This window comes from Suricata suricatta, chromosome 13, assembly GCF_006229205.1.
Source record: "Suricata suricatta isolate VVHF042 chromosome 13, meerkat_22Aug2017_6uvM2_HiC, whole genome shotgun sequence".
Taxonomy (NCBI): Eukaryota; Metazoa; Chordata; class Mammalia; order Carnivora; family Herpestidae; genus Suricata; species Suricata suricatta.
Genome location: NC_043712.1, coordinates 10,808,706 through 10,835,036, shown reverse-complemented (window position 1 = coordinate 10,835,036; position 26,331 = coordinate 10,808,706). Strand labels below are relative to the sequence as shown.

General features: G+C 43.5%; 1 protein-coding gene across 3 annotated transcripts in view; it reads right to left on the bottom strand.

The window, feature by feature from the left end:
- DENND1A (DENN domain containing 1A) overlaps positions 1-26,331 on the bottom strand; it is a 452,638-nt gene that overhangs the window by 195,501 nt on the left and 230,806 nt on the right. For all 3 annotated transcript variants that reach the window (XM_029920022.1, XM_029920020.1, XM_029920021.1), the window contains one exon: positions 16,118-16,218. In XM_029920022.1, the coding sequence (XP_029775882.1) occupies positions 16,118-16,218 (101 nt within the window). The remainder of the gene's footprint in view (positions 1-16,117; positions 16,219-26,331) is intronic.

Here is a 26,331-nt window from a genome sequence, read left to right as displayed (position 1 = left end):
CTTATTACGCTACTTACCAATAATAAATGTGCTAGGTGTTATGTGAGGAACTGCAAATCCATCTTTCCTAACCCACCCCAACAAGGGCATCAGGTAAACATCCCCAGTTTACAGAGGAGAGGACATGCCCAGAGAGCTGAAATCACTGGTCTAATGCCACCAAACACAGGGAGCAGCAAACCTGGTGGCTATCATGTTTCTTCTTCTAGGCCACACTGACTTCATCTTATTGCACATAAAATCCCAGGGCCCACCTCCCACGTGTGTATTTCCTGGGGGGCTGGGGAGGGTGGTCAGGAAGGAGGAGGAACAGTGCGTGAGGGGCACCTTTTCCATTTGTCTCTCTGGTATGCGACACATCCTACGAAAGGTCAAGTGTATTCTATGGGCCTAGAGGAAAGGTACCTGGCTTGGACCAAGGTGACCAGGCACCTTTTTCTGGGGCAGCCAGGAGAGCGAAGTGCATCTACAAGGATGGCTTTCTCAGGGACAGCGTTGGGGGAACCAGAGTGGGTAAGAAATGAGAAAGGAGAGGGGTGCTTCCACTTGAATACTAAGGAGTTTAGGCTTTATCCTGAAAGCGATGGATAGGGAATAAAGGCTTTTAAACATCAGATGTGCATTTTTAAATTGCTCAAACATTTAAAAAATAAGAAAGGGCACAATTCCCTCATTACCATTCAACAAATAAAATTCTTCAAGCAAAACTCCTTCCCCAGAATATAAAATGTCCTCCTTACTACAGATCTCAGCAGTAATATATCTTGGGAGCCTGTAAAACAGACTTGAATATTAGCAGCACAGTTTGGGAACTATTCTTCTAGAAGACTTTTGTCTTTGATAATAGCCAAAGAATTATACACACAACTGCACTGAAAGTGGAGTTGTCTTTGCTTTCTTCTTCTTCCTCTGTCCTTTTTACAAAAAGGTATCTGCGGTACACACTCAGCTTCTCTTCGCTTCTAGGGGCAAGGAAATGCCCTGCGATACTTTTTCCCCCTAAACTGTAAACCACTGGTTTAGCTGTCGGCTACACAAATGCTCAGGCTTCCCGGCGCGCCAGGCTCTGCTGTCCAAGCTTTTCCCAGTGTACACCGAAATGAATGTGTTTCTAATTAAGTAGCTTCAGGAACACGACAGCTTCAATGTCAAAAATACAAAGTCTGAACCCTGGCAGGAAGTCTTAAGCCTGCAAATGTCTCATCTAGTGGAACCTTGCCTAATGTAATGAAAGGAAGCAGGAAGAGTGCAGAATTCCAGAAAAATGGCCACTTATTAATTTGTCCAGTGGCACAGCCTAATGCACAGAAGGGAGGAAAAACTGCAGTCCGTAATATTTAGCCAAATCTGATCAACTTTTCCAGCTCCTGCACTGAATCATGCAATTGACAAATGACGCGGGGGTTTTAATTAGAATTTCAGAAATGAAATTCCAGCCGATGAGTTAATGTACAGAAAGAGACCATTTAAACAACTGTGAGAAAAAGGTAAAAGTAAATAATGGCATAAGTCTCTGCACAACTCAAGGCTCTTACCTGAAAAAGAAACGCTTTCTAGAATTTTAAATACATAGGTTTTAGTGCCATGCCCTTTTGTCCTGCAATAAAAATCAGTGGTATTTTGAAAGAGGGGAACAGCAGTCTTGCAGAAGTGACTACGGAGGCAAAAAGGGACAAAGTGAGACTCACCCATTAGGTATCATTAGGTAGGCATTTTTTTTTAAGACCAATAATTTTCCAAAGAGTAATTACAGCCTATCATAGAAGTGCAATTTCTTAGCCAAGTATTGTTAGGGCCGCAACAGCTCTGTATTTAGAAAATATTGAAAGCACATTTACTCTGAAATCACAGCAGCCCAGCTTTTGTATAAATGCAAATTTAGACAAATACCTTTCACACTGTCATCATTTGCTTACAAAACCTCAAATACATCCCTGAATTGACTTCATTTTTGCTAGGCAAAGATACTAATTACAAATTCCAAATGGGGAGAGGAAAATAGAAAAAAAAAAGAGAGAAAACCAAAGTCTCCTTAACATCTCCATGTAGCAAATATGTAACTGGGTCATTCTAGGTGGGTCCTGAAAGTTTCTGTTCTCCATAAACCTCTATAGTTATTGCAACTACTGATTTGTTTTCTTTGGAAACCTCTTTGCTTTGGCTTTTTATGGTAAGGAGAACTTTAGGGGAGAGGGGATCGCATCACCAGAAGGCTACTTTTGTTTTCACCTTTTACCCACCCAACAGTGGCCCACAAAAATGAATGTATTTCTATCTTTGAAATTACAGAGTGCACATAATGTTATCATTTTCTCAGCGGCCACAGTCATGTTTCCCAAGTTAGACTACCATCTTTGTGATTCAAGACTGTGTGATAGTCCACCAAGCATGAATGTGCCATCATTTACTGCCCCCTATTTCCAGAGTTACATGAAGTCGCTTCCAACTTTTCACTGCAAGTGACATGATGAAAATGAACCACCTCGTGTGCAAGAATTCCCAATTATGGAATCACTAAATCAAAGGGTGGGACTGGTTTTTTTTTTTTTATATATCTTTTGTTATATTTTGGCAATGTGCTTTCTAAAAGGACAGGACGGGGGGCATCTGGGTGGCTCAGGTCATGATCTAGTGGTTTGTGAGTTCGAGTTCAGGTTCTGTGTCTCTCTCTTTCTCTGCCCCTCCCCCGCTCATGTTTGGCCTCTCTCTCTCTCTCTCAAAAATAAAGTGGAATTTTAAAAATAATAAATAAATAAATAAATAAATAAATAAATAAATAAATAAATAAAAGGGCAGGGCCTGTCGTCCCGGTGGGAATCTCTCAGGGCTGCTGCAAGGGTCAGAGATCACACACCAAGTGCCAGGCTCAGTAACCGCTCAGGCCCAGATGGGTTCTTTTCGAGTGCCTTTCATGGCTGGTCCCACGGGACCCCTTCTCCAAGTGCCCACAGAATGGCTTCCTGTTCAAGGTTCTGAGTGGTACCCGGCAAAGTCCTGGTGAGGACAGTCATGACTCCACGACAGGGGCGGGGAGGGGGCTCGATACACATCACGTCCACACGAGGGGTCTGACTCCAAGCACACTCTTGTCACCGTCAATTTCCTGAGTTCAGTACGTTGCTTCACACTTTTGTCAGAAGGCAACCTTTACCCTTGGTTTTACAGAACCACCAAGAATGCAAAAAATCCCAAGTAAACTAGGATTCGTTACTTTCTCACCACTTAGAATGACAAACTTTCAAAACCACTTAGCCTTCTTAAGCATATGTTAAAGGCAAATACAGTAAAATAAATTTGTTTAAACGACTAAACGACTCCTAAAAAACTCTTTCACATTTGGAGTTCGACCATTCTGTATCATTTTGTGATTCAGGCATCAACGTCCTTGTTCTTGCAAGGGTACCTTGGTAACAAGATATCATCAAACTTCATCTAGAATCTATCTTCCTTTATTAGGTCCCCACAAGAACTTGTCTGTTGCTTCTCAAGAACACAGCGGTGCAAACATCTGTTTAACTAACAGCAAATGAACACAGGCTTCTCTGCTGTTGGTGCCTTTCAGCATTCACAGTGACTTTACGTTTTAATGGCGGTTCTAAGTGAGATTTTGAAGCCATTTTAAATGGCATTTAGACACAACCTGTGCAGAACCAATAATGCACATAATTGAAGCGGTGATAATATTAACAGCTATGCCCAAGTTCATACAGAGGCAGGCCATGACAACTGTGTCACAACTGCCCTATGGCTGACAGCAACTGTGGGATGCATCGTGCATTTCTGAATAGCGAAATTGGGTATGTCTCTATTAGGCCTTTGTTCTCTGGGAATTATTGCACTATCTGACTTCATCAGTTATGTTCTGGAAGAATAAAAACTATTCTTTCTTCCTCCTTCCCTGCAAAGGAAAGCTGGTGGTGTCAAGGCAGTGACAACGTAATGACCTTTACCTGAGAGGGATGTTTAATTTGAATCCTACTAAGGGGGAAAAGGAACTGATAGTTACCGAGCTCCCATAAGCCAGCTGCTTTTAGGCATTATTTACACACAATTCTTAAGGCAACTCTGCAAGGCAGCGCTATTATCCACATTTTCAGACTGGGAAACAGGCTCAGAAAAGTGAAGTATCTTGCCCAAGGTCACACAGCTAATAAACAGTGAATCTATAGTTCAAACCTGGGGCTTTTGGACGGCTGTGCCCGTGCTGGCTCCGGGAATGCACTTGGGACTTAAGCCAAAAGAAGTGCTGATGTACCAAGGGGGCCACTCACCGAGTCCTCCCATGAGCTCAGGCCTGTGATGCGGAGAAGCTTCTTACAGGTGAGTTCTATGCAGGAGCTCGTTCCCCACTCGGCTACAGCTCCTGCAGACTCGGGAATGGCTTTGCGGCCCCGCTCAGGATGACCGCACTCCCACAATTTGCTTAATTCGCTTCCCCAGACAACTAGAGCCCTCTTAATTATGTTCCCCAGAGGTGAGTGGCTACTAACTGGAAAAGGGTGAGGTTTAATAAAAGAAGGGGGGCTGCTCAGAGACACAAAAGAAAGCTTCCCAGGACAAAGGGGGAGGGGCGGGAGGACTTGTGGAGAGGTGGGGGGGCCCCCAACCCCAGGTGAGAGACACCTCTTCTTCGACCTCAGGAAGGAATTAGCTACTAGCCCCTGGGGCTGGGGCGCTGGGGGTCGGGGGTCGGGAATGGAAGGTCCGCTGCTTTGCTTTGCTTTTCCCCGTGAAAACGCACAGTCAGCATGTAGTTCGCATGCGGCAGGGCCCGCACACATCCCCTTAATCACACCCCGGATGGGCCGGCAAGGGGGGGCCAGAAGTCTTTCCTCAGTTCACTACTTTCAAAGGAAAGGCAAACTCTGAAAGAAGTCACATTCATTTGAGCTTTTCTTTCTTTTTCGGAAAAGAAACAAAAGCATAAATACAGCTTGCCAAATGGTTTCAAATTCTGCTCTGAAATAACGGAGCCTGGCATGGGTGGGCAAGGCTAAAGGACAAGAGGTGGGAAAAAGAGCTCGAAGACCTCACAGCACATCTTGGCAGAGAGGGCACATATAGTAGTTCTGGTGTCCCCGAGAGCGACAAGATGGACGATATCCAGGCCGGTATGAGGGCCAGTGTGCCCAGGATGAGGCCAGTGTGCCCAGTACGAGGCCAGTGTGCCCAGGATGAGGGCCAGTGCGCCCAGTACGAGGCCAGTGTGCCCAGTACGAGGCCAGTGTGCCCAGGATGAGGGCCAGCACACCCAGTACGAGGCCAGTGTGCACAGGGAGTCGACAACAGCCCTCGTTTACCGCACGCTTGTCAGGAGCCGGCATCAGGCTAGGGGCTCACCAGTCATTTTCTCAGTGGCTCCTCGCAGACACAGTGTGAGGCAGGTACCACTCCTACTGCCACCACAGAGGTGAAGACATGAAGGTCATGCAGGTTACATGGCTGGTACATGGCAGAAGAGACTAGAACCCAAGTCTATTCTGCTGAGACATGACAAGAGGTTTCCCAGAAGCCCAGCCTTTGTGCGGCCGGTGGGAGGAGGAGGGGAAGGAGATTAGGTCTCCCCTAATCTGCTTGCTGAGGGCCGGCCAGCAGCTGTACCAAGTCTCAGCGGCCGTGTCACATCAGGTCCCATCAACCCCACTCCCCCTTCCCCTCACCAGAGGGGCCCTCTTGTTCCCCATCTGTCTCTGAGCCCTGAGTCATCTGGTGTCCCCTGGGCCTCAAGCTCTCCAAGTCCTTCTGAATCTGTGTGCGCATCGAGCACTTCTCGCAGAACCCCAGGGTTGCAAACACCTCCCTTTTTAGAGGCTTTTGTGTGGGTTGCCCATTGGCATAAAGCACAGGTTAATTTGCATGGTTGTTCTAGACTGTCAGCCCCACGAGAGCCCGACTGTTTCCTGCTTCCCGGAGTCTACCACGTGTGGAGGACGGAAGAAAGCTCAGCGGAGCACCTCCCTCGCTGCGTGCACACCGAATCCCAAGGGCTTGCAGCAAGCTTTAGCCACCTTGTCTCATTTAATCCCCAAAGAATCCAATTTATACCATCCATTTTACAGATTAAAAGGATTCTCAGAAACCTGCCCGTGGTCACAGTTAATGGAGATTCAAGCTCAAACCCCTCTACTTCAAAGTCTTTTTTTGTGTGTGGTTTTTATTTATTTTTGAGAGACAGAGACAGTGTGAGCAGGGGAGGGTCAGAGAGAGAGGGAGACACAGACTCTGAAGCAGGCTCCAGGCTCTGAGCTGTCAGCACAGAGCCCGACCCGGGACTCAAACCCACGAACCGTGAGATCATGACCTGAACCGAAGCTGGACACTCAACTGATTGAGCCCCAGGCACCCCTACTTCAAAGTCTTTTATACTACTCCTGCTAAATAGGAGTTTCCCTTAACCATTATGCTAACTTAAGAAAAAAAAGTCACGTGACAACTGTAATTGAAAAATAAAACAGCAAGTAGATACTTCAAAGTCAGAATAAAACCGTATGCCTTGCTACCTTAAATGAATTGATACTCTTTTTCATTCTAAACAAGCTTTAAAGCAGGCTAATACAGCAACAAAATCAGGAAAGGAAATAGGGGCGAAGGGAAAAATCAGGAGCTGGGGTGAGGTTTTGCACACTGGCTGGGAAGGCCACAAATTTGGCTATGACACTCCAGCTGCTGACACCCAGCCAGGGAAACAGGATTGTAACAGGATTCACGGCGTCCATAGAGACGAATAAACTAGCTGCTCAGGAGCTTGCATTTTAAAAAGGCAACTGGGGACAGAAAAGAGAAAACTAACATCTTATGGTACATTTATTATGTGCTCAGTGTCTCTCATATGCTGGTCAGTCAACCAACAAATATTAGTAGGTGTCGGGCATCACGTTGGGCTGGGGACAGAGGAGAGAGAACAGCTCTGGTCCCTGCCTCTCTGGAATTTACAGTTGAGAGCAGACTTTAAATAAGCACATTAGAGTATGTGTGTAAATTGCTGTAAGGAAACAGACAAGGTGCGGTGGGGCGGACCTCACTTCTTCAAGGCAGCAAGTCTTGAAAGGCTGATCTCCATAATTTACAGAGGAATCTATGGCTCAAACAGGTTAAGTGACTCGACAAAGGTCACAGCTGGTCAGAGGCAGAAAATACGGCTTGAAAAGTAGAAGGGGCACAAGTGCCATGAGTTAATCAAGGTTCTCTTAGGGGAAAAGGTATTTAACTTCGCGCCTGGTTTCCACCCCGCCCTCCCTGATTTATGAGCAATAGCCCAGGATGAAGACCCGTGAGAGGACAGGAGCAATCCCACACTGGGAGAGGAGGCAGACTGCCAGCTCTCACCTGTGCTTTGGGGACCAGCGCACAGGGCTCACAACCGTGGGGGGGCTGGGTGTGCCTGGTGTCAGGCACTAGAGATGGTTTGCTAATGTGACACATGTCTATCACTGCAGCTGATGCGTGAAAGGGGGGAGAGGGGGCAGTGCCCTTCTGAGTGGGGCCCTGTGGCTTCCAGGGGTAACCTTGGGGCGTGGGGGAGATAGCTTTCAGAGCTCTAAGCCCCCCGAACCTAACCTAAACGAATACATGAGCTGCAAAGGTAACGCCTGGATGCAAACCTGGAAAGGTCAACATCAAAGCCTCAAGTGGGCCGCCCTTTTGTGCCTCCTCAGTCTACCGGAAGGAGACATACTTGGAAAACATCAGGAAGGGCTCCATGGCTAAGACTGCTGTAGCAGGAGAAGTTAATCACGGAAAAAAGGTCAGGAGACAGGGCTCTCTATTGCCCCAGAGAGTTCAATGAGAACCATAACAGCCAGAGCCAGATGCAAAGGGAAATCTCACGTTATGATCCACCAGCAGCCAGTGAGACTCTCACAGAAATGCAGGAATGAATGAGTGAGGTATGAAAGAAATGAGAAGAGAGAGAGAGGGAGAGCACGCAAAAGAGGTTTATGGATAAATCAAAAGAAAGGAAGCCCCCTCCCAGCACTGTAAAAATTCAAAATGCAACTGATAACAAGTAGGGAAATTTTCTTCTTTTTGTTTTTCCAGGACTAAGATATGTCACATGCCAAGATGCACAGCAGCCAATTATTTCTTAGCCTGGCCTCTCCGTCTTTCAAATATTTAAGCATGATCACAAATCCACTCTGGTCGAGAGATTATGCTGAGCCTAGCACTGGGCTGGTGGCCCCACATACTCTCCCTTGTCCCCAGAATGGAGAGGTGGGAGCACTTGTCCCCAAAGTCCCGTCATGAGGTAACTTCCTCCACTGCTGAGGCACGACAGCACTACATGGTCTGTAGCCCCTGCTCTACTGGTGACCAGGAACGTGTCTAGAATCTTCTTGCCGTAGAGACCACCATGCTGTACCATAGCAGCGCCACAGTTTTCTAAGTCCTGGGTCCAAGACAGGCTCCAGGTCAAGGAGGAGTAAGGAATGACATACAGATGTGTCTCAAGAAACGGAAAGCCAGGCCAAGGCTTGGTCGTATAAGCAGAGGTCAGGGTCAGCTATGTTCCACGGAGGCTAGTCAGAAACTGGAGTGAGGGAGGCGAGCCATGTTGGGACCGGCAGGGCGGATTCTGCCGCTCCGATGTACCTGCAGCCACAGAGATGGAGGGCCGTAGGGCAAGTAAGCTGCCGTCAGGACAGCCCCCGCCCAGGGCGGGTGGTGAGCCGACAACCACCACCCCTAGCTGGGGAAGGGCCATTCCCATGGGGAAGAGGCACGAGGTCCTCTCTAACCTTGCAAGTCTGCACCGTTGTGGGCACGCGATGCTGAGGCTGGACAAGCTGTTCGGCTGCATCCCCCGCGTCTGTGCACAGGGGCACCTTGGAGGGGTCTGATGCCAACCACCTATATGGACTGCTCATTCTCACAGAGTATTTGCTCTCTGCTGGATATGCTTTTGGAAGGTTAAAAATATACTTTTAAATAAGGATGAAATACCTTAATAACAATAAAGAATATTACATTTCTAATGGATCCAGGTCATGATCCACTGATCACTGAGCTCAGGTCATGATCTTGTAGTTCGTGAGTGTGAGCCCCACATTGGGCTCTGTGCTGACAGCTCAGAGCCCGGAGCCTGCTTCAGATTCTGCGTCTCCCTCTCTCTCTCTTTCTCTGCCCCTTCCCTGTTGTGCTCTCTCAAAAATAAACATTAGAAAATATGTATAAAAAAACCTAATGGATCTGGAAATAGTAGTGATGGTTGCACAACCTTTTGACTATACAAAAACCCCACTTAAATGCACATTTTCAAAAAGGGTAATGTTTCCAGTATATGAATTACATTTTAATTTCAAAAATCAAATGGAGAACTTGAAGCTACAGAACCCACAGTATCACTACAGCTTCCTACAGAATCTCTAGCATCGATAACGTACAGATCCCCATCTCTTCTCTCTGCCATTTTCCCACCAGGAACATACTTTACTCATAAACGGTCCAAAACTTCCTCCAAGGCTCTTGGTACTCTCAGTCTTGGGCTGAAGGAAATGCACACGTATCATGATGGAGGGCTCCGATGGGCGACAGCAAATAAATTTTCAGGTTGCCAGGCTTTTCACGGAGAACCTTATTTTTAGCTATACTCAATGGATGAGGAAACAGAGGCTCAAAGATGTTATGTGATTCACCCAAAGACATGTATTCAGTGGGGCCAGAGCCAGGATTTGGACTCAAAACTTAACTTGTCTACCGCTCGGCCTCTCTATTCAAACCTCAGGGTCAAGTGTAGCCAAATATTACGAAGAGATTTATCTGGAAATCTATAATTTCCCTTGTTCAGCTAACACACATGGTTCACTTCCCTGCCCATCAGGCACACCGCAGACGCCACTTCCCTGCTTCTTCTGTCTGGAATTGAAATCCTGGCCCTTATCCCGTCCTCCTGCTCCCAGAGGAGCTCCTGATGGGGTGTTCCACCATGTCTTGGTCCTTCGCTGCTTCTTAGCTTTAAAAAAAATCTGCTCTCCCATTCTTGCCCAGAGACCTGAGTTCTTTTGTGAAGGGCTGTTCTCTCCTCCCTTTCTATGCCCAATGCCAGGGTTGTAGTAAGCCCTCCTGACTACTTGCTGCACAACAGAAATGACAGTTTATGTTCACATATTGGAATTTAATCTTTTAAAAAAATTTTTTAACATTATTTTTGAGAGAGCGAGATAGAGCATGAGTGGAGGAGGGGCAAAGAGAGAGGGAGGACACAGAATCCGAAGCAGGTTCCAGGCTCTGAGCTGGCAGCACAGAGCCCGATGTGGGGCTTGAACTCATGGACCACAAGATCATGACCTGAGCTGAAGTCGGACACCTAACCGACTAAGCCACCTAGGCACCCCTAGAATTCAATCTTTAACAAAACTACATATCCCAGAGTTTGGTATATATAGAAGAATTTTAGCCACACCTGTCTACCTAATCACTCCTTTTCTGCCTGGGGGTTGTGTATTTCAACTGGATTTTGTTGGGCCATTTATATACATTCCCATGAATAGAACTATAAATATGAATATGTAGTTGTTAATAACAAAAATAGTACCTACTATTTATGAAACACCTGCTTTGTGTCAGTAGTAATTACTATTCATGTTTGACAGAAGAGAAGGTAGGCTCAGAGAGGTTCAGTGACCTCAAAGCTAGTAAATGGGGAGGCCAGAGCAAAGCCAGGCTTTTCTGTTTCTACCACAGCACACTTCATTGATTTTTATTCCTGTCACTAAGAATATCAACAATCCCACCAACTTTAGCATCAGTTGTTCCCTATGCAAAATCTCCTGGCATCAGTGAGGATAGAGAGATTTGACTGGACCCAACTCCGGTCATCCAGAAGTCACTTCATAGCTGTGTCCGAACTGATGTCCTCCATGCACATGGACTGAGCACCCACTCTGTGATCAGGCACATTTCAGACTGCTAAAAATTCTAGATGGGATACATGATGCGGCATGTGGGGACTGATTCAGGACACGACAGACAGCATGGATAAAGGATCTAGAACTGGCAGCTCCCACAGGGATTCTGAGCATGCCCACGCTGAGTGGAAGAATGGCTTCCAGAATCCTCTAGAAATGGCAGGAAATACAATGCATTTTACAAAGACAAATGCAAAATTCACACCTTAATTGTACACATAGTATATAACTTTGTGGTTCAACCATGTCCTCAGAGAGCATTAGGAGTCAGCTACTAACTTGGCTCTTGAGCTGGTTGGCCCTCGGGGACAACATGAACTTGCCCTGATCTGCTCTGGAAATATTTAGTCACAAAGGTGGGTTAACACGTGTCCAGAATAACCCAAATACATAATTCAATTTAGGAACTGACTGTAGTCCTTATTTAGGACTACTTCTGAAAGAATAAGGCAGAAAAAGGAATTTACATGGAAAATACCATGTGGTTCCTACTGGGACCTTTTATTAGCAACATTTAATTAGCATAGTGCCCAGTGCATAGTAAAGGCTCTATTAACGTTTTCTGAATGAAAAACATAAGTCTGTAATTAGCAAGTCATCAAGAAGCCTACATGAAAAATTTTTTTCACAGAATCTTGGTGATGGGTGCAACTTATTCTCTAAAACTTTGGAGGATATTAGTAAGGAAAGCTTTAACATGCGATGGCCTTACATTCCAAGTGCAAGCTCTGCCATTTCTTAGCTGTGTGACAGTGGTTTAAGTCACTAAACCTCTCTGACGTTCAGTTTCCTAATCCATACAATGGAGCTTGTGATATTTACTTTATGGCCTGATTTTGAAGATTTGCAATAGTGTTTGTAAAGGGTTTGACACACACTTCTCAAGAGATGGATGATTATTATAATGAAAGGAAATGCAGATTCTCATCAGCAAGTTAGTCCTTCTGTCCCTGAAACAGGCAGGCTCTCCCAACACTGGCCAAGGTCAGGGCTGCCATCAGCCAAGGTAGGAGAACATTCTCATTTTCACTTTCAAAGTCAAGAAAATGGTACAGATCTAAAGTAGAAAGGAACCAGCAGCACATGTTTTTAAATATTCATAAGGGCTGGAAATGTCTTACTCCTTTCGTTTTCTCTGCCATCTGCTTTTGTTTCTTTTCTTTTCATTCTTATGCCACAGCTGCAAATGAAAACAACCATACAATAACTCAAGTTAAATAAAAAAAAAATCAAAATAAAAACAATCTGAGGGGTAAAAAGAAAAGATGAATTACAAAGTTTTCCCCTGAGCTCACAAAGCAGCAGAAGCAAGAGTGTTTGATGTGCGTTAAACCTTCTGGAAACCAAAACCCAAGTCCCGTGTTCATAATAACCATGGTAAGAATAACCACAGTTTACTAAATGGCCCACATACCACCTGATGACCAACATTTCTAATCCCTAAAGCCGCTCTTCAAAGTAGGTAAATTAAATTAAACCCACTTTGAGGGAAAAGGTATTGCAGATCAGAGAGATAAAATAGATTTTTAATGGTGATACAGCTAGTAAGAGATGAAACTAAGATTTGAACCCAGGTCTGTCTGAATCCAAAGCTCCAGCATTTTCTCTACCACCCTCTCCAAAAATGAGAAGGGAGTTGAGAAATTTAATATGGGAAATATTTAGGGCAGACCATTTGTACTAAACTGATTTATTCAGATAATTAAAATCTGTGATTATACCTCTAATTAAAGTTAACTCAGATAATTGGTTGCTGTATTTGTGAATGTGCAATTAGAGTCTTCCACATAATTGCGGGGATTTCAGCGTCATACTTTCCACGCATTCACCGCATCTCAGGGCTTTGGTCCTCTGGCCTCCGTTCTACACAAGGCCACATTAGAGCTCTTGGGGTCTCTAGGCCCAAGCACCGTGACTTGTGATACCAACAGCAGGATCTGGACTCAGCCTAATTTAACATGTCTTTGTCCAGAAGTCAATGAACACCTCATCTTTAAGTGCAATGTAAAAAGCTCTTACAGCCTACACTGTTGTCCTGAAAACCCCGAGCAGCATGTACCTGAAGAAAAACTGGCAGCAGTGGTCCTCATGTGTTAATTACACTTTCGAAGTCTATTATGCATAGAAAGGGCACCTGCTGGCAGTGAAAATGACTAGAATCTGCCCTTCCTGTGCAGTGAGTAAATTGAGAGTTCATTTCTACAGGAGATAATAGTTTTCAGATTCCATTTCGTGTATCCCCTGCATGGGGACGTACTTAACATTTAAATCATCTGCAGAGGAACAAACCTCCTTCAAATTTACATGTTTCAAGCTCCTAGCACTTTCCTTAAAATGCTAGTTATCCCTGCTGGCTCTTACCACCAAGGATTAAACTCAACAGTGGTGAAAGTCACCGAGCACAATAGAATAAAGTTATTAGCATTGACTCAAATTTCAGGACATTTGTAGTTTCTGACCAAAGCAGTTGGTAGCAGGCTGAAGGTGATCAAATCAAACCTTGAATGGAGGGTGTGTTTTTACTCTTGGGGTCTTTTATTTCATCATTCTTACACCTTGGTGTTAATAAATAGATACTAATCCCCACTGGCCTGTAATCATCCTCTGGTCAAATGTCAAAAAAAGTTCTTTTGTGAAAACAAGAGACGAGGAGAGGGACTGCGATCACACAACAAAGAAACCTCCAAGAAGGAGCCTAATCAGAAAACCCACTCGGGCTCTGAAAAATACGAGTCTTCACTTTGATTTTTTGGAGCGCAAGTTTGAAGTGACAGGGGCTTAATGGTCTTCATTGTCAAGTGTTCCCTCTGAAGGAAGACCAGCCAGTGTCACCGCACTCGTGAGAGGGCTGGCATTAGAGAGGAAGTTGGAAAGAGGATCTCGGCTCATTTTCCCCAGGAAAGGGCAAAATAGCTGATAAATCCTTTAAGCAAACAAGAATGGAGGGCTGGAAACAACAACTGGCTAGAATAAATGACTTTCTTAAAGGGAAACTTGTTAGCTATGGACCATACTTTTTCATTGTAGAAACAGAATAAAATAAAATAAAAATCATGCAGAATTCCTCTCCCTCCTTCCCCTCACCAATCCCTGCTAACACTGTGATATATGGCCTCTGACTTCTTCCTGTATCTGTGTGTGTCTACATATATCCACATATATACATCAACATATGCATACACACACATTTTTGTGCTTTATATGTACACATGATAATGTTTTTATAAAAATGGAATCATACAGTATATGATATCTATATTGGAGCAAGTTACTAAACCTCCTGGGGCCTTGATTTCCCTATCTGTGAAATGGAGCTAATGATACCTGTCTTACGCGGTTGCTAGAAGAATTAAGTGGCATCACAGACTGGGGCACAGGAGATGTTCAACAATGGCAGCTATTGTTATGACTGGAAGTGACAAAGCATTTTTCTCTGCACAGTTCTGGGAACTGCGTGAGTCCGTCTTAGGGAACATCCATCCCCTTTCTACCTTTTCCATCTACTCCCCTCACCGTCCTCCTCCATCTTCCCTGGCTGCATGTCTTGTCCTCTTTCCCCCTCTCACTTCCCCTCCCTCCTTCCTTTCAGAGCATCAGTGTGCTCCCCCACTCAGCACCCCCAATCTTTCATTCAAACAACAAACTGCTAGGTAGCAAACACAGTCCTCTCCTTTGAGATACATGGCTGAATGGAAAAACCAAGACAGTCGGTTTAGAAGCTCAAAAGGAAGCACCAAGTCTAAGCAGAGGAACAGTCCCTTAATTTCTTAAGAGGTGGGAAAAAGGCAGAGAGAAGAACACCTACCTAGATATGGAAGATACTCAGTGCTATGCACTGCCCTGGAGAGGGGGGGCTGATTTTTACTTGATGGCCCTGAGCTACATCTTGGTTGTACACATGGTTTCCTGGGATGAGAGTCAACACCACACATTCAAATCACGAGTACTGCAGAACACCTTTAAGCTCCCAGGACAACTTGGCTACCTCGGTGAACCTTTTCAATGACAGGATTGCAAAATGGGCTGGAAGAACCCAGCAAAAATTATGACTAAACTGGACTCAATCTGAACTGATGGTAAATGTCCTAAATCACCTGGGTTGTTTTTTTTTTTAATGTTTATTTATGGGAAAGAGGGGGTAGAGGAATGAGCAGAGGAGGGGCAGAGAGGGGATGGAGGGATACAGAGGATCCAAAGCAGGCTCTGCGCTGACATCAGAAAGCCTGATGCAGGCTTGAACTTGCAAACCGTGAGGTTATGACCTGGGCTGAAGTCAGATGCTCAACCAACTGAGCCACCCAGATGCCCCCTAAATCATCTGTTCTTAAGTGACAGGGCTGTGACACCCCCCCCCAATGGGTCTCTTCCTCCTGAAACTCTTAATTCCTGGCAGGCAGTACCCTTTCCTATACATGCACAGTGCTCCCTTGTCAATGTCTGCTGACTTGAGCTGTCTGGAGACAATGTCTTTAATAACATTACACTGGAGAAAGACATTATTCAGAAGAAAAAGAGATCCAAATCAGTTACACAGACACTCGTTTTTGGTGATGTGTGGAGGACAGATAGTGACAATGTATCTGCAGAAACACTCTGCGAGCACCTACCATGAGTCAGCTTCTCTATGTCATGCCCCTTAATCTGCTCTGTCATTTATCTTTATATATTTATGTACGGCATAACTTCATTTTGCAGGTGAGGAAACAAAGTCTTACGCTAAGCGACTTGCCCAAGGTGGCAGAGCTGACCCTAAAGCCGCCTGCCTTCCTTCCACTAAAACATACTTGCCGGAACACTGAAATTCCTGTCAACAAACTGCAGAGGGTTTTGAAGTCTGGCTGGTGCTCCCAAACCACAGCTGAGAGCGAGTCCTACAGAACGTGCCAGGGTCTGGCTGAAACTTGAAGACCTTGCGGACCTCCACTGTTCTTGCCAGTCCCCAATCCATCATGGGGGGGGGGAAAGAAATTACAACACTATGTGGTGCTTTGGTTTCTCCAAAGTGAGAAATGGGAAAAAGTAATGATCTACTGCCTCGAACTTTTAAGAATGCCAGGACACAGATGAGAGCAGTTTGGAAACAAAAGGGCCATGTAATCGCGTGGTCTACAACCCATGTCATTTTGAAGTTAGTATTTTTGCTCTAGTCACCAGCTGCGTTACAAGTCACGGACCTAGCACCCGCATCGGGGCCGGGGGAGGGGCGGCCTTACCAGCAGTAGTCCAACAGGTGTGGGGGCAGGACGGGGATGTACACGTGCTGCCAGAACATGGGGTAGAGCATCGCGGCCGACCCGTGGATGCAGGCAGTCAGCTGCAACGGAAGCACATCAAAGAATCAGAGCTGAAAAATCACAGTGAGGGGGCCCCCGGGTGGCTCAGTCGGTTAAGAATCCGACTTCAGCTCAAGGTCATGGTCTCCTGGTTTGCCAGTTTGAGCCCCGCAGAGCCCGGTTCAGATCCTCTGTCCCCCTCCCCCGCTCATCCGTTCATATTCTTACCAACCTCAAACATTTTTTAAAAAATCAAAGTAAAGAGATGCTGTCACTGGGGTTGAGCAATAAAATTAAATACATATTTTTGACATATTTAAAATTATAAGTTAACTCAATCATGTGAATTCAAATTTAGTAAGAGCTTGCTTTTCAAAAGAAACCTTCTCCCGCCCCCTGCACCTGCCCTGATTGTGAAACTGATGCACAACAGTAAAAATTTTAGAAAATGGAAAAAAAGGGATACAAGAAAATAAAAGTCTTCACCATCTGAAAATAACTTGACATTTTGGGGCATTACACACACACGCACTTCTTTTCACTTTTCTAATAAAATTAGGATTACTGTAAATACAGGGTTCATTTGCCTTTTTTTATGTTTATTTGCTGGCGGCATTTTCCCATATCCTCAAATATTCTTAGAAAACATATCTTCTAATGACAGTGCATTTCCCATGCTATATTTAACTACTCTCCCACCATTACGTTATATAATCATGTCAATACTTTTTTAAAAATTTGTTTATTTGAGAGAGAGACAGCATGAGCAGGGGAGGGGCAGAAAGAGACAGGGAGAGAGAGAATCCCAAGCAGGCTCCATGCTGTTAGTGCAGAGCCTGATGCCGGGCTCAATCCCAGGAACACATGAGATCGTGACCTGAGTGGACTCAAGACTCATACGCTCTTGAGCTAGGCTGAGCCACCCAGGTGCCCCGTGTCAATACTTTTCATAAATGGTTCCTAGATATAGGATTCAAGGACAAAGGTTATAAATATTTTAAGGCACCTAATAACTATAATATAAATATAATAAATGTATTATTATAATAAATAAAGGACGAAGGCTCTTTGCACCACCTGCCGCCCCCCCAACCATGTACTAGAATGTTCTCTCCATACTTCACCAGCACTAAAAACTGTAATCAAGTTAGTAGCTTTGAAAGCATATCTATCAGGATTTTCTTCTTATTCTTCTGATCACGACTAAGGCTTAACATCTTGTTGTTTCTTGGTAATATTTCTTAGGTAAATGGCCTGTCCACTAATGAGTATTAGTATTTTGAAAAAGTAATTTACAAGCAAACATTGGATATACAAAGGATACTAATCGTTTGTAACGTTCCTGAAAATAATTTATCCTGTAATTTCCTTTGCCTTTCTGGGGGAAGAGAAGGTTTAAATAATTTCACAGACAAATCTTTTCCTTCATGATGGTTTCTACTGCTATTATACTAAGAAAGTCCTCCAAATTCTTCCCCAGTATTTAACTCTTTGATCCATCTGGAATTAATTTAGGTTTAAGGATGGAGGTGAGAATTTATTTTTTCCACATAGTTAATCAATTGCCCCAACACTGTTTATTGACTAATCCTTCCTCTCCCTCTTCTTTTGATGTATTCCTTCTTTTTCTTAAGAGCTAGACACATCATATCAGGATTTAATAGAATTAAAAATTAGGGACAAAGATATAATGAAATAAAATTGCTACAAAATTCAATATAGAAGGAAAAAAACCCAACACCTTTGGAAATATGGCTATGAAGTGACAAAAGCCAACAACACATGTTTCTTTCTGCCTTTTTTCTTTAGTGTTTCTTTGGTTTCTGGGAAGCCTGCTCCCATGAGGACTTTGCTTCTTTTGGAAGCTGTTAACTGGCCTTTGCTGACAGAAGGACATTTACGTGGCGAAAGAGTGACGTGCCAAGGCCCAGTTAAAAGAATCCCAGAGGTTAGTGTAACATGAACAGCTTTAAATTGGATATTCTGCTGATGTTTCCCAGTTGTGAGAGCTGTGTATTAAATCCAGGGCCGCTACTTTCTTCCCCCCTCCTTTTCCCTCCAGACCCTGTTCTTTAAATCAGGTACATGTCATGAACAGGAGCTGATCCAGCAAGCTCTCACGAGCTGTTCCCAGCGACTCTGCCAAGACTTGTAGGTTTAATCCATTCCCTCTCAACCCATTTCAGTAGGATTCCATATAAAGGAGGCTGTCACATTTTACATGACTAATCTCTTCAGGGTTAGAAGAAATGAAAAACCCTTGCTGGGGTTATATGAGTGGAAAATGAACAAACTTCACTCCAACTGCACCCTGAAGTCAGGCTGGAGGGTCCCTGGCTCGGGGCCCCCGCTCTTCCTGTCCATCCTTTAACTAGTTGCCAAAGTACTCATCCTAAAATGCAGGTCCAGTCATGTAACGTTCTACTCGAAGTCTTTGGGGGCACGTCTGGACCAGGCATGTCTCTGTCAGCTTCCAATCTACCTGTGGAACAGCATCTCCATGGTCTTTACTGCCTTCTCCAAGTTTATCCTTTGAATAAATCATTTCAGACTTAGGAGTAGCTACGTACTCCTTTCCTGGGCCTGTGCCCCTAGCAAACCTAGCAAACCCCTCCTCTTCTGGGTCTCTGTGAAAGCACTACTTTCTCTGCATGGCTCTCATGGGCATAACCCCCCAGTGTAAAGGGGACTAGACCTCTCTGCATGTTTGTCCTCTCACTGTAAAGTATAGAAAGACCACGTCTCTCTTCCTCCCCATGTTCTCAGTGGCACAGCACAGATGTAGGTGGAAGTTAATGCCATCTACTAAGTCCATAAATTAAAAAAAATCCTACTTAAAATATATTCACAATATAAAGATGTGGCCTGACTTTTAACTACTGGACCAACATTTCCACGAGTCTCACAGAGTGGGGTATCTGACTCAAATTCCAAAACAATAATGGCAAGCCTAGGGACACAAATATGCCACTTTTGGGAAATCATGTCAATGAATTCATTCATTCATTCATTCATTCATTCAACAACAGGTCTATAACTCTACAACACATCAAATAAAAAAGCAAAAGCACTTTAAAATCTATAAGGTGACATACAAGTATAAGATATTCTCATCATACGAAGTCATTTGTAATTCTCTTTGAAAAAGTCATTCAATAGAATGTTCCTGTTTGAGACAGAACTTGATTCCCTGACTCTCTTTAGCTTAAATTGGTTTGAGTCAAAATCCTATTTCAAGCAATAAAGTGGCAGAGATCTTATCTCCAGACAATGTTCTTTTCATGTCTCCTTTTCCTCAAAAAAAAAAAAAAAGAAAGAAAGAAAGAAAAAAAAGCCTAAAAGCTAAACGCCAAGATTTTAAAAATACCTCTCTCTCATAAAAATCAAACTTTTAAGGTGCTTGATCATCATCTTCATTTGGAGTTTTCTAAAGGCCAAATCTCTGCAATTGAAGTAAAATGCATTTACTCACTAAGAAAACAAACAAACAAGAGAATTATTTGACTCTCTTCCAAAACACTGAGTGGCAAAACAATGTACATCAGTACTTAGGAATAGTGGTGAGTCAACCACAAGCAAAGTGTTAGGATTTATCTGAGCTTCATCAGAAATAACACTGTATCCCATCAATTATCATCAGCCACTTATTTTAAAAACACCTCTAAGGCCAACTCCATGTTTAAAAATAAGGCTCCTAAAAGCCTATGCTCATTCCTTACAGAATACAAAATTTTAAAGTAATGGAAGTATACAGTTTGGATTATAGGCAACAAAGGGGCATTGTGAATATTTAATTGAAGTGCAAGTTGAAGAAAATGATCCTATCAAAATCTCACTCAGTGGGAGAATAGAAAGATAGTATGTGTAAAATTTGCCCAAAGTCATTAGTCACAATGAATATTCATCAGAAGCCAATTATCAATCCCATTTAATGACACCCCAAAAGATTTTGCCCTGAAGCAGCTGAATAGTCTAAGACTCCAGACAAAACTAGACAAATTATACAGCCAACAGCCAGTCTAGCCAGGACACAGATTGTAAAGTAAACCACTGGTGGGTTCCTAGACGCACTTTTAGTAAACTCTGTCCTCAATTAAAGGTGCACAAGGTCAGTTCTATCTTGGAGCTTTCTATATGGCTCCATTAGTTTTCTTTGAGGCAAAGGAAGAGAAAGAAAGAAGGTAATAGGGATAGGACATGGAGAGTGATCAATGATATAGCTGGAAAACTCACAAAGAGTGTGTGTGTATGTACGTATGTGTGCGTGCGTGCGTGTGTGTGTGTGTGTTTGTGTGTGTGTGTGTATAAGGATTCCTAATGGCAGCTTGGCACTTTAACATGAAATAAAAGTAAGACTCTCCCATTAAAAAAACAAACAAACAAAAAGGAATACCAACAGTATACGTGCCAGGTACTATGTTGGGGGTTTTAAGATACCGCAAAGTATTTAGAAGTGTGCAAGTTTGTATACATATACACTCATCACCACATTTCACAGACACGGAAACAGCCTCAAAGGTGAAATAACTTGCCCAAAGCCACACAGCTCATAAGCGACAGAACTGGGACCCACATCCAGGTCTGTCAGAATATAATGGCCACTGTGTTTCTACAACATGTAAGTGAACTAAAAAAAATTTTGTGTGTCTACCCTGTGTCTATACACCATGCTGAGGATTCTGAAGTAGGTGAGATAATGTCCCTGTCAGTATGGCCAAATTATGTAGAAATACATCTGCCTTGCTGTTAGATGACCAAATCATCTAGGGTAAAATGCCAATTAACAGAAAATAATCATTCCTAAAACAAACACAGATCTGAAAGTTTTCTGGGGATTAGTTACACTTAACTAAAGTGTTATACTGTCTTCAATCCACTGGGAATTCTAGGCAGTGGCATAATAGTTGTTGGCCAAATGGAAAGGCTTATACCCCAATCAGACACATCTATTTGAGAGCCTGGCTTTCTGTCATGTTCCCTTTCATATACTTTCATGGAGCTTCCATTCACTCTTTTTGATCTGAGCAAGCTGCTTCCTCTCATGGGTCTCAATTTCACCTATATGGAAAATGAGGACTTGGACTTTGGAGTCTCCACGCCCTCTTGCAGCTTTGACAATTTCTGATCTAGAGGAATTGCCATCCTTTGATGTGAAGGATGTGTCCCCCTTGCCCCAGGTCACCTTCCTCAGCTAGACTGACTAAGCGTAAGTTAACAGTGTCCGACTCAAAGCTAGTCTTGCTTGTTTGTGTCTACAGTTATAGGGGTACACCTGGAATTCATGTGCTACCTCAGAACCACTGTGGCCTTCTCACCTGACTGTGGAGGGCAGGGCCTTCCTCTGCACTTGACCCCCAACACTCTGGATATCTCAGAGGTAGATGATCTTAGGAGACCAGGGGCGTGAAACTAAAGATGTTGAGCTCCTCAAGGGCAGAGACCACACTGGATTTCCCTTCCTCATCTCTTCCTATGCTGGACACAGAGCAGGTGCTGAACAAATGGGGAATGTTAGAATGCCTTCAGCTAAACATCATGAGGAATGGCAGGCAAGATTACCAGACATTTAACAAATTGCAATTGCTTAAAAGATCACAACTGAAGCTGCACATCTCTAAAAGGTATTGAGATACTGAATTTCAAAGACTGACAGAGAGACAATCAGATTGCCACAGTCATTCTTCACAGCCTAGAACTCAGGGAAGATCAAAATGACACCTGCTTCATCACAAGGTTAGTCAGAGGTAGCATCTGGATTTCCCCCTCCGAAGCCAAACAACAGGAAGTTGATAAAAACAAACACAAACAAACAAAGAGTATAGAAAGAATACCAGATTTCTAACTTTAGACAGGTCATTTTTAGGCCCATTCATGTCAACCAAGAACCATCCGAAGTAGGACAGTTGCAGAAAATGTTGTGTGTCTCATAGTAGTTGTTAGCTCTCTCAGTTTGAGCACTAGATTCTTCGGTTTAATTTTAAACCATCTTTGCAGTCATCAGGAAATAAATGGTGCCATGGATCAAACAGTGTTGTTGATTTTGTTTGGTTTTGATTTTCACTTATTCTCAAATAGAAAAGCCACTACAAAATCAACAAAAAGTTTTTTCACAGAGACTATGAAAGTTAATCTACTCAACCCTTCCAAGGGTATAAGAAAAACCTTTAATTATAAACGGTTCAGCTATGATCAAATTGTGTTTACTATATTTAGTGAGGGAAGAGTTGGCTTTTAAGACACTATGAAAGATGCTTTAACAGAAACACAATTTATAAAGCCTCAGAAATCAAAGACCTTCAGCTGGTCTAGGCAGATGCCAGACATGTGTGCGGAAAGAAGGAAAAGAGCAAACAATGTCCTGCTTTTCTTAGAAGCCAAAATGTAATGCTTCTTTATTTATTATTATTTTTCTTGCAGGGGGTGGAGACAATCTTTCTTCCAGTAGTTTCTCTTTTAGTTGGATGGAACGCATCCTACCTCTTGTTTCTCCACTATCCTCTGGGAAAAGGAAAGGAAAAAAGAAAAATCCAACAGACCAACATGGAGTCACACAGAGTGCCTTCCTCTAACAGCAAGCTCATCCAGTCAAGGGGAAACTTTCTCAGGCGATGCCCTGCTCACCTATTTCTCCCTCTCCACCCCCCCCCTTAAAGCTATCTACTAGGTAAAGTAATTAGAGTAAGTTATTAGCCAGGGCAATAATCTTTTGGGTCAAGATTTGACATTTCAAAATATCAAAGCAACTAAAACTGCCAGAGAAAAGCTCTAGCTTCCAAAGCAGGGGCAGAAGCTATGGTGTGGCAATCTCTTATGTCAACAGGCCCAGAGCACCAAGAGTGAGGAAAGTATAAGTGAAAAAGGCAAAGTTACATGGGGATTGATAATTCATTTAAATACAGGGACAGCAAGCTGCTGTCTTCCATTCTGTGCCTGACGGACATTACTAGCTATGGCGTCAGGCCATGGCCTGGAGATTCCTCCAACCATGCGGCCATTGCCAACAGATCCAAGCTGGCAGTCAAAACGAAATCTGCCACCTCAGTTCTTGTCTAAGTGGAAATTAACAGTTCTTTGAAAATATTCCTAAGATCTTCATTTATGTGTAGCTAACTTACACTACTGCTCTAAAAAAGGATCCCATTTTTTAAAAAAAGCAAGATGGTGTAATTGAACACAGGATCATGAATACGCATCTCTCAGGGATCTATCTATTCAAGAAACTGAGGAAACCTCAGGTGGTAGGAGTTACTAGATTTGATGGCATGGGGGTGGGGAGAATCTCCCCTGCAGCATTTTTTTCAGACAAACCCAACCTTAGAAGGTACTAGTAAACTCAAGTAGATTGAAGCTATATTAGAGTCGCCACCACCAGGACCACTTCCTTTGTATTTACTACTGCCAAGCACTGTTCTAAGTGCTTCTGTATATTCATCTAATCTTCATAATACCCCTGTAAGGTAGGTAGCACTAGTATCTCCACTTTACAGATGAGAAAACTGAGGTGACTACATATTTAAGGACCTTGTGCAAGGTCACAAAGCTAGTGCCAGAGCTAGAATATGAACTTAGGGAGTCTAGCTCTGGAGTCCATGCTCTTAGTTCACAGGAAACTGCCTCTGTGCTAGGATCTGTATTAATCTGACAATTACTGAGAATCCACTATGTGTACAAGCCATGCCCTCAAGCAATTCAAAATAGAGAGAGAAAGATCAAAATGCAAACAATCAACTTCAACACAAAGGCATTATGAAAGAGGTGCTATAATAGAGGTTCAAGGGTGTTAGCCTATGAAAAAGGAATCATTAATTCTGCCTGGGGCAAGAATCAGGCCTGCTTGGGGGGGGGGGGGCAGGAATCAGAGAATCAGAGAGCCTGGAAGGATGAAGACAGGAAGCTGCTAGTCCTCTCCCTGGGAACCTGGTCATGTGGTAACAGTGGGTCAAGTAAACACAGCAACGTTTTAGGCCACTCAATCTCTAAGTAGTCATGACTGTGAAGACTTGGAACAAGAAATGACAATTTAGTCAATGACTAAGTGACTAATGAGAAGTGGGTGGATACGGAAAACCTCATGAGTTGCCATGACTATCCTCTGTTGCCTAGATTCATTCAACATCTACTATCACCGTTTATCCAAATTAAATCTTCAGAACACTTCCAGGATCTCTACAGCCCTCTTTACTTCTAAAAGTCAAATTAGGGTTTGCTGCCCTTTGGAGCCCACTTACTAATGCTGACTGGGCAGTACGTACCTAACACTGGGCAACACGATTTCATATCTATGACCACTGAATTCTTCCAACAACCCTAAGGTGGGTACTAATACAGTTCCCATTTTTATTTCATTTTATTTTTTTAAAGTTTATTTTTTTTTTGAGAGAGACAGAGAGAGCTCAGTGTGGGGGCAAGGGTAAAGACAGAGGGAGAGAAGGAGACTCCCAAGCAGGCTTTGTCCGTGTGGTCAGTGCACATAGCCTGATGTGGGGCTCAAACCCACAAAACCATGAGATCATGACCTGGGCCAAGATAGAGAGCTGTTGTTCAACTGAATGGGCCACCTAGGTGCTCCAATACTACCTCCATTTTTAAAGAAAAGGACAGAAAGATTCAGAAAAATCAAGTATGTTTCCCAAGACCAGATGGCTAGGCAGGATGAAGTATACATACAGGTAGGAACTGAACAACACGATCCTGACTTGAAGTCTGTTACTCTCTCATCCAGCCCTGCTTGTCCTTTTTCTCGGGAAAAGATCCCCAGCGCACTGGCTGAATCATATAGCTGGCAGACTACACAGCTATCAAGATAGCAAAAGAGAAAAAATGTGAGTTTTCATAAGATCTGTAGCAACCCAACGGCACAGCCTAATCTCACATCACGCTCTAGCTCAAAGTGACCACACTTTCGGCCTACAGACACCACAGGAAATCAGGACTTCTTGCTCTTGCTGACTTAGCACCCAGTAGGTACTCAAATTTCTTTAACAACATCAATATGACTTCTGCCAACATGGGTGCCAGTTAGGGCTTTTCCAGCATATTAAGATATCGGTGACTTGAATATATTACCCATTAGTGCTTTTTGGCAGAGATTTGATCCATATGAGACATAATAAAAAAATAAGCTATAATCAGTCCTATAACCTAAAGAATATACTATTTCACAAACTGACCACACCACTAAAATAATAAATAAAATTCTCTGCTGTGCTCTCAATGCAATGGCTGAAATGAAGTATCACCTCTCTATGGCTCTTATACACATGCACCCCAAATGATAACCGTGGAATGCATCAGCAACCAACACTGCTGACAGCTTAAATAGATTATACTTAGCTCTGTCCTCTCCTAGACCAGCTAGTGCCAAAATCAAAGCTCTCCTAAAGGGAAACATGGAAACACAGAATGCTTCAATGCTGGTCTGTTCTCATGTCTTCTAAACAAATTTAATCAGCCTCCATTATTTAAGTCTCAAAGTGAAAATTAGTCTAATGAGGCAAAATAACAGTAATCAAAGTAAAAAATATTGTTTTTGTCTTAGAGAATAGTTTATTCACTGTTTCTGAATCTGGCTGGGTATCAATCATTTCAGGACCCTGAAAAAATAGGCCTTTTGTGATTTCATGCTAGACCTTGTGAACCAGAATGTCTGGAGATGGTGGCCAACAAACTGAATTTTTAACAAGTACTCTGGGTCATTCTAACACAAACAATCCATGGATGAGCATTTGGGAATCACTAGCAATCTGAACCCTGTGTCTTGTCTAAAGCAGGTGCCTGATGCTTATTGAAGCAATGGGAACATTAGCAGAAAAAGTAGAGCAAGAACTAGTGAGGGACACCAGGGCTGGTTGAGTCACAGCAATTTTATCTTTTAATGTTTGTTTATTTTTGAGAAAGAAAGAGGGAGAGCGTGAGCCGGGCAGACTCCAGGCTCCCAGCTGTCAGCCCAGAGCCTGACGTGGGGCTCGAACTCACAAACCAAATCATGACCTGAGCCGAAGTCAGATGCTGAACCGACTGAGGCACCCAGGCGCCCCGAAATCACAATTTTTAAAGTGTCACAAATTAAACTGTTGATACTCTCTATATTATGTAGCCTCTATAACATCTCCAGGTTCTTCATTCTAGTTACAGCTCAACACATAATTAAATGA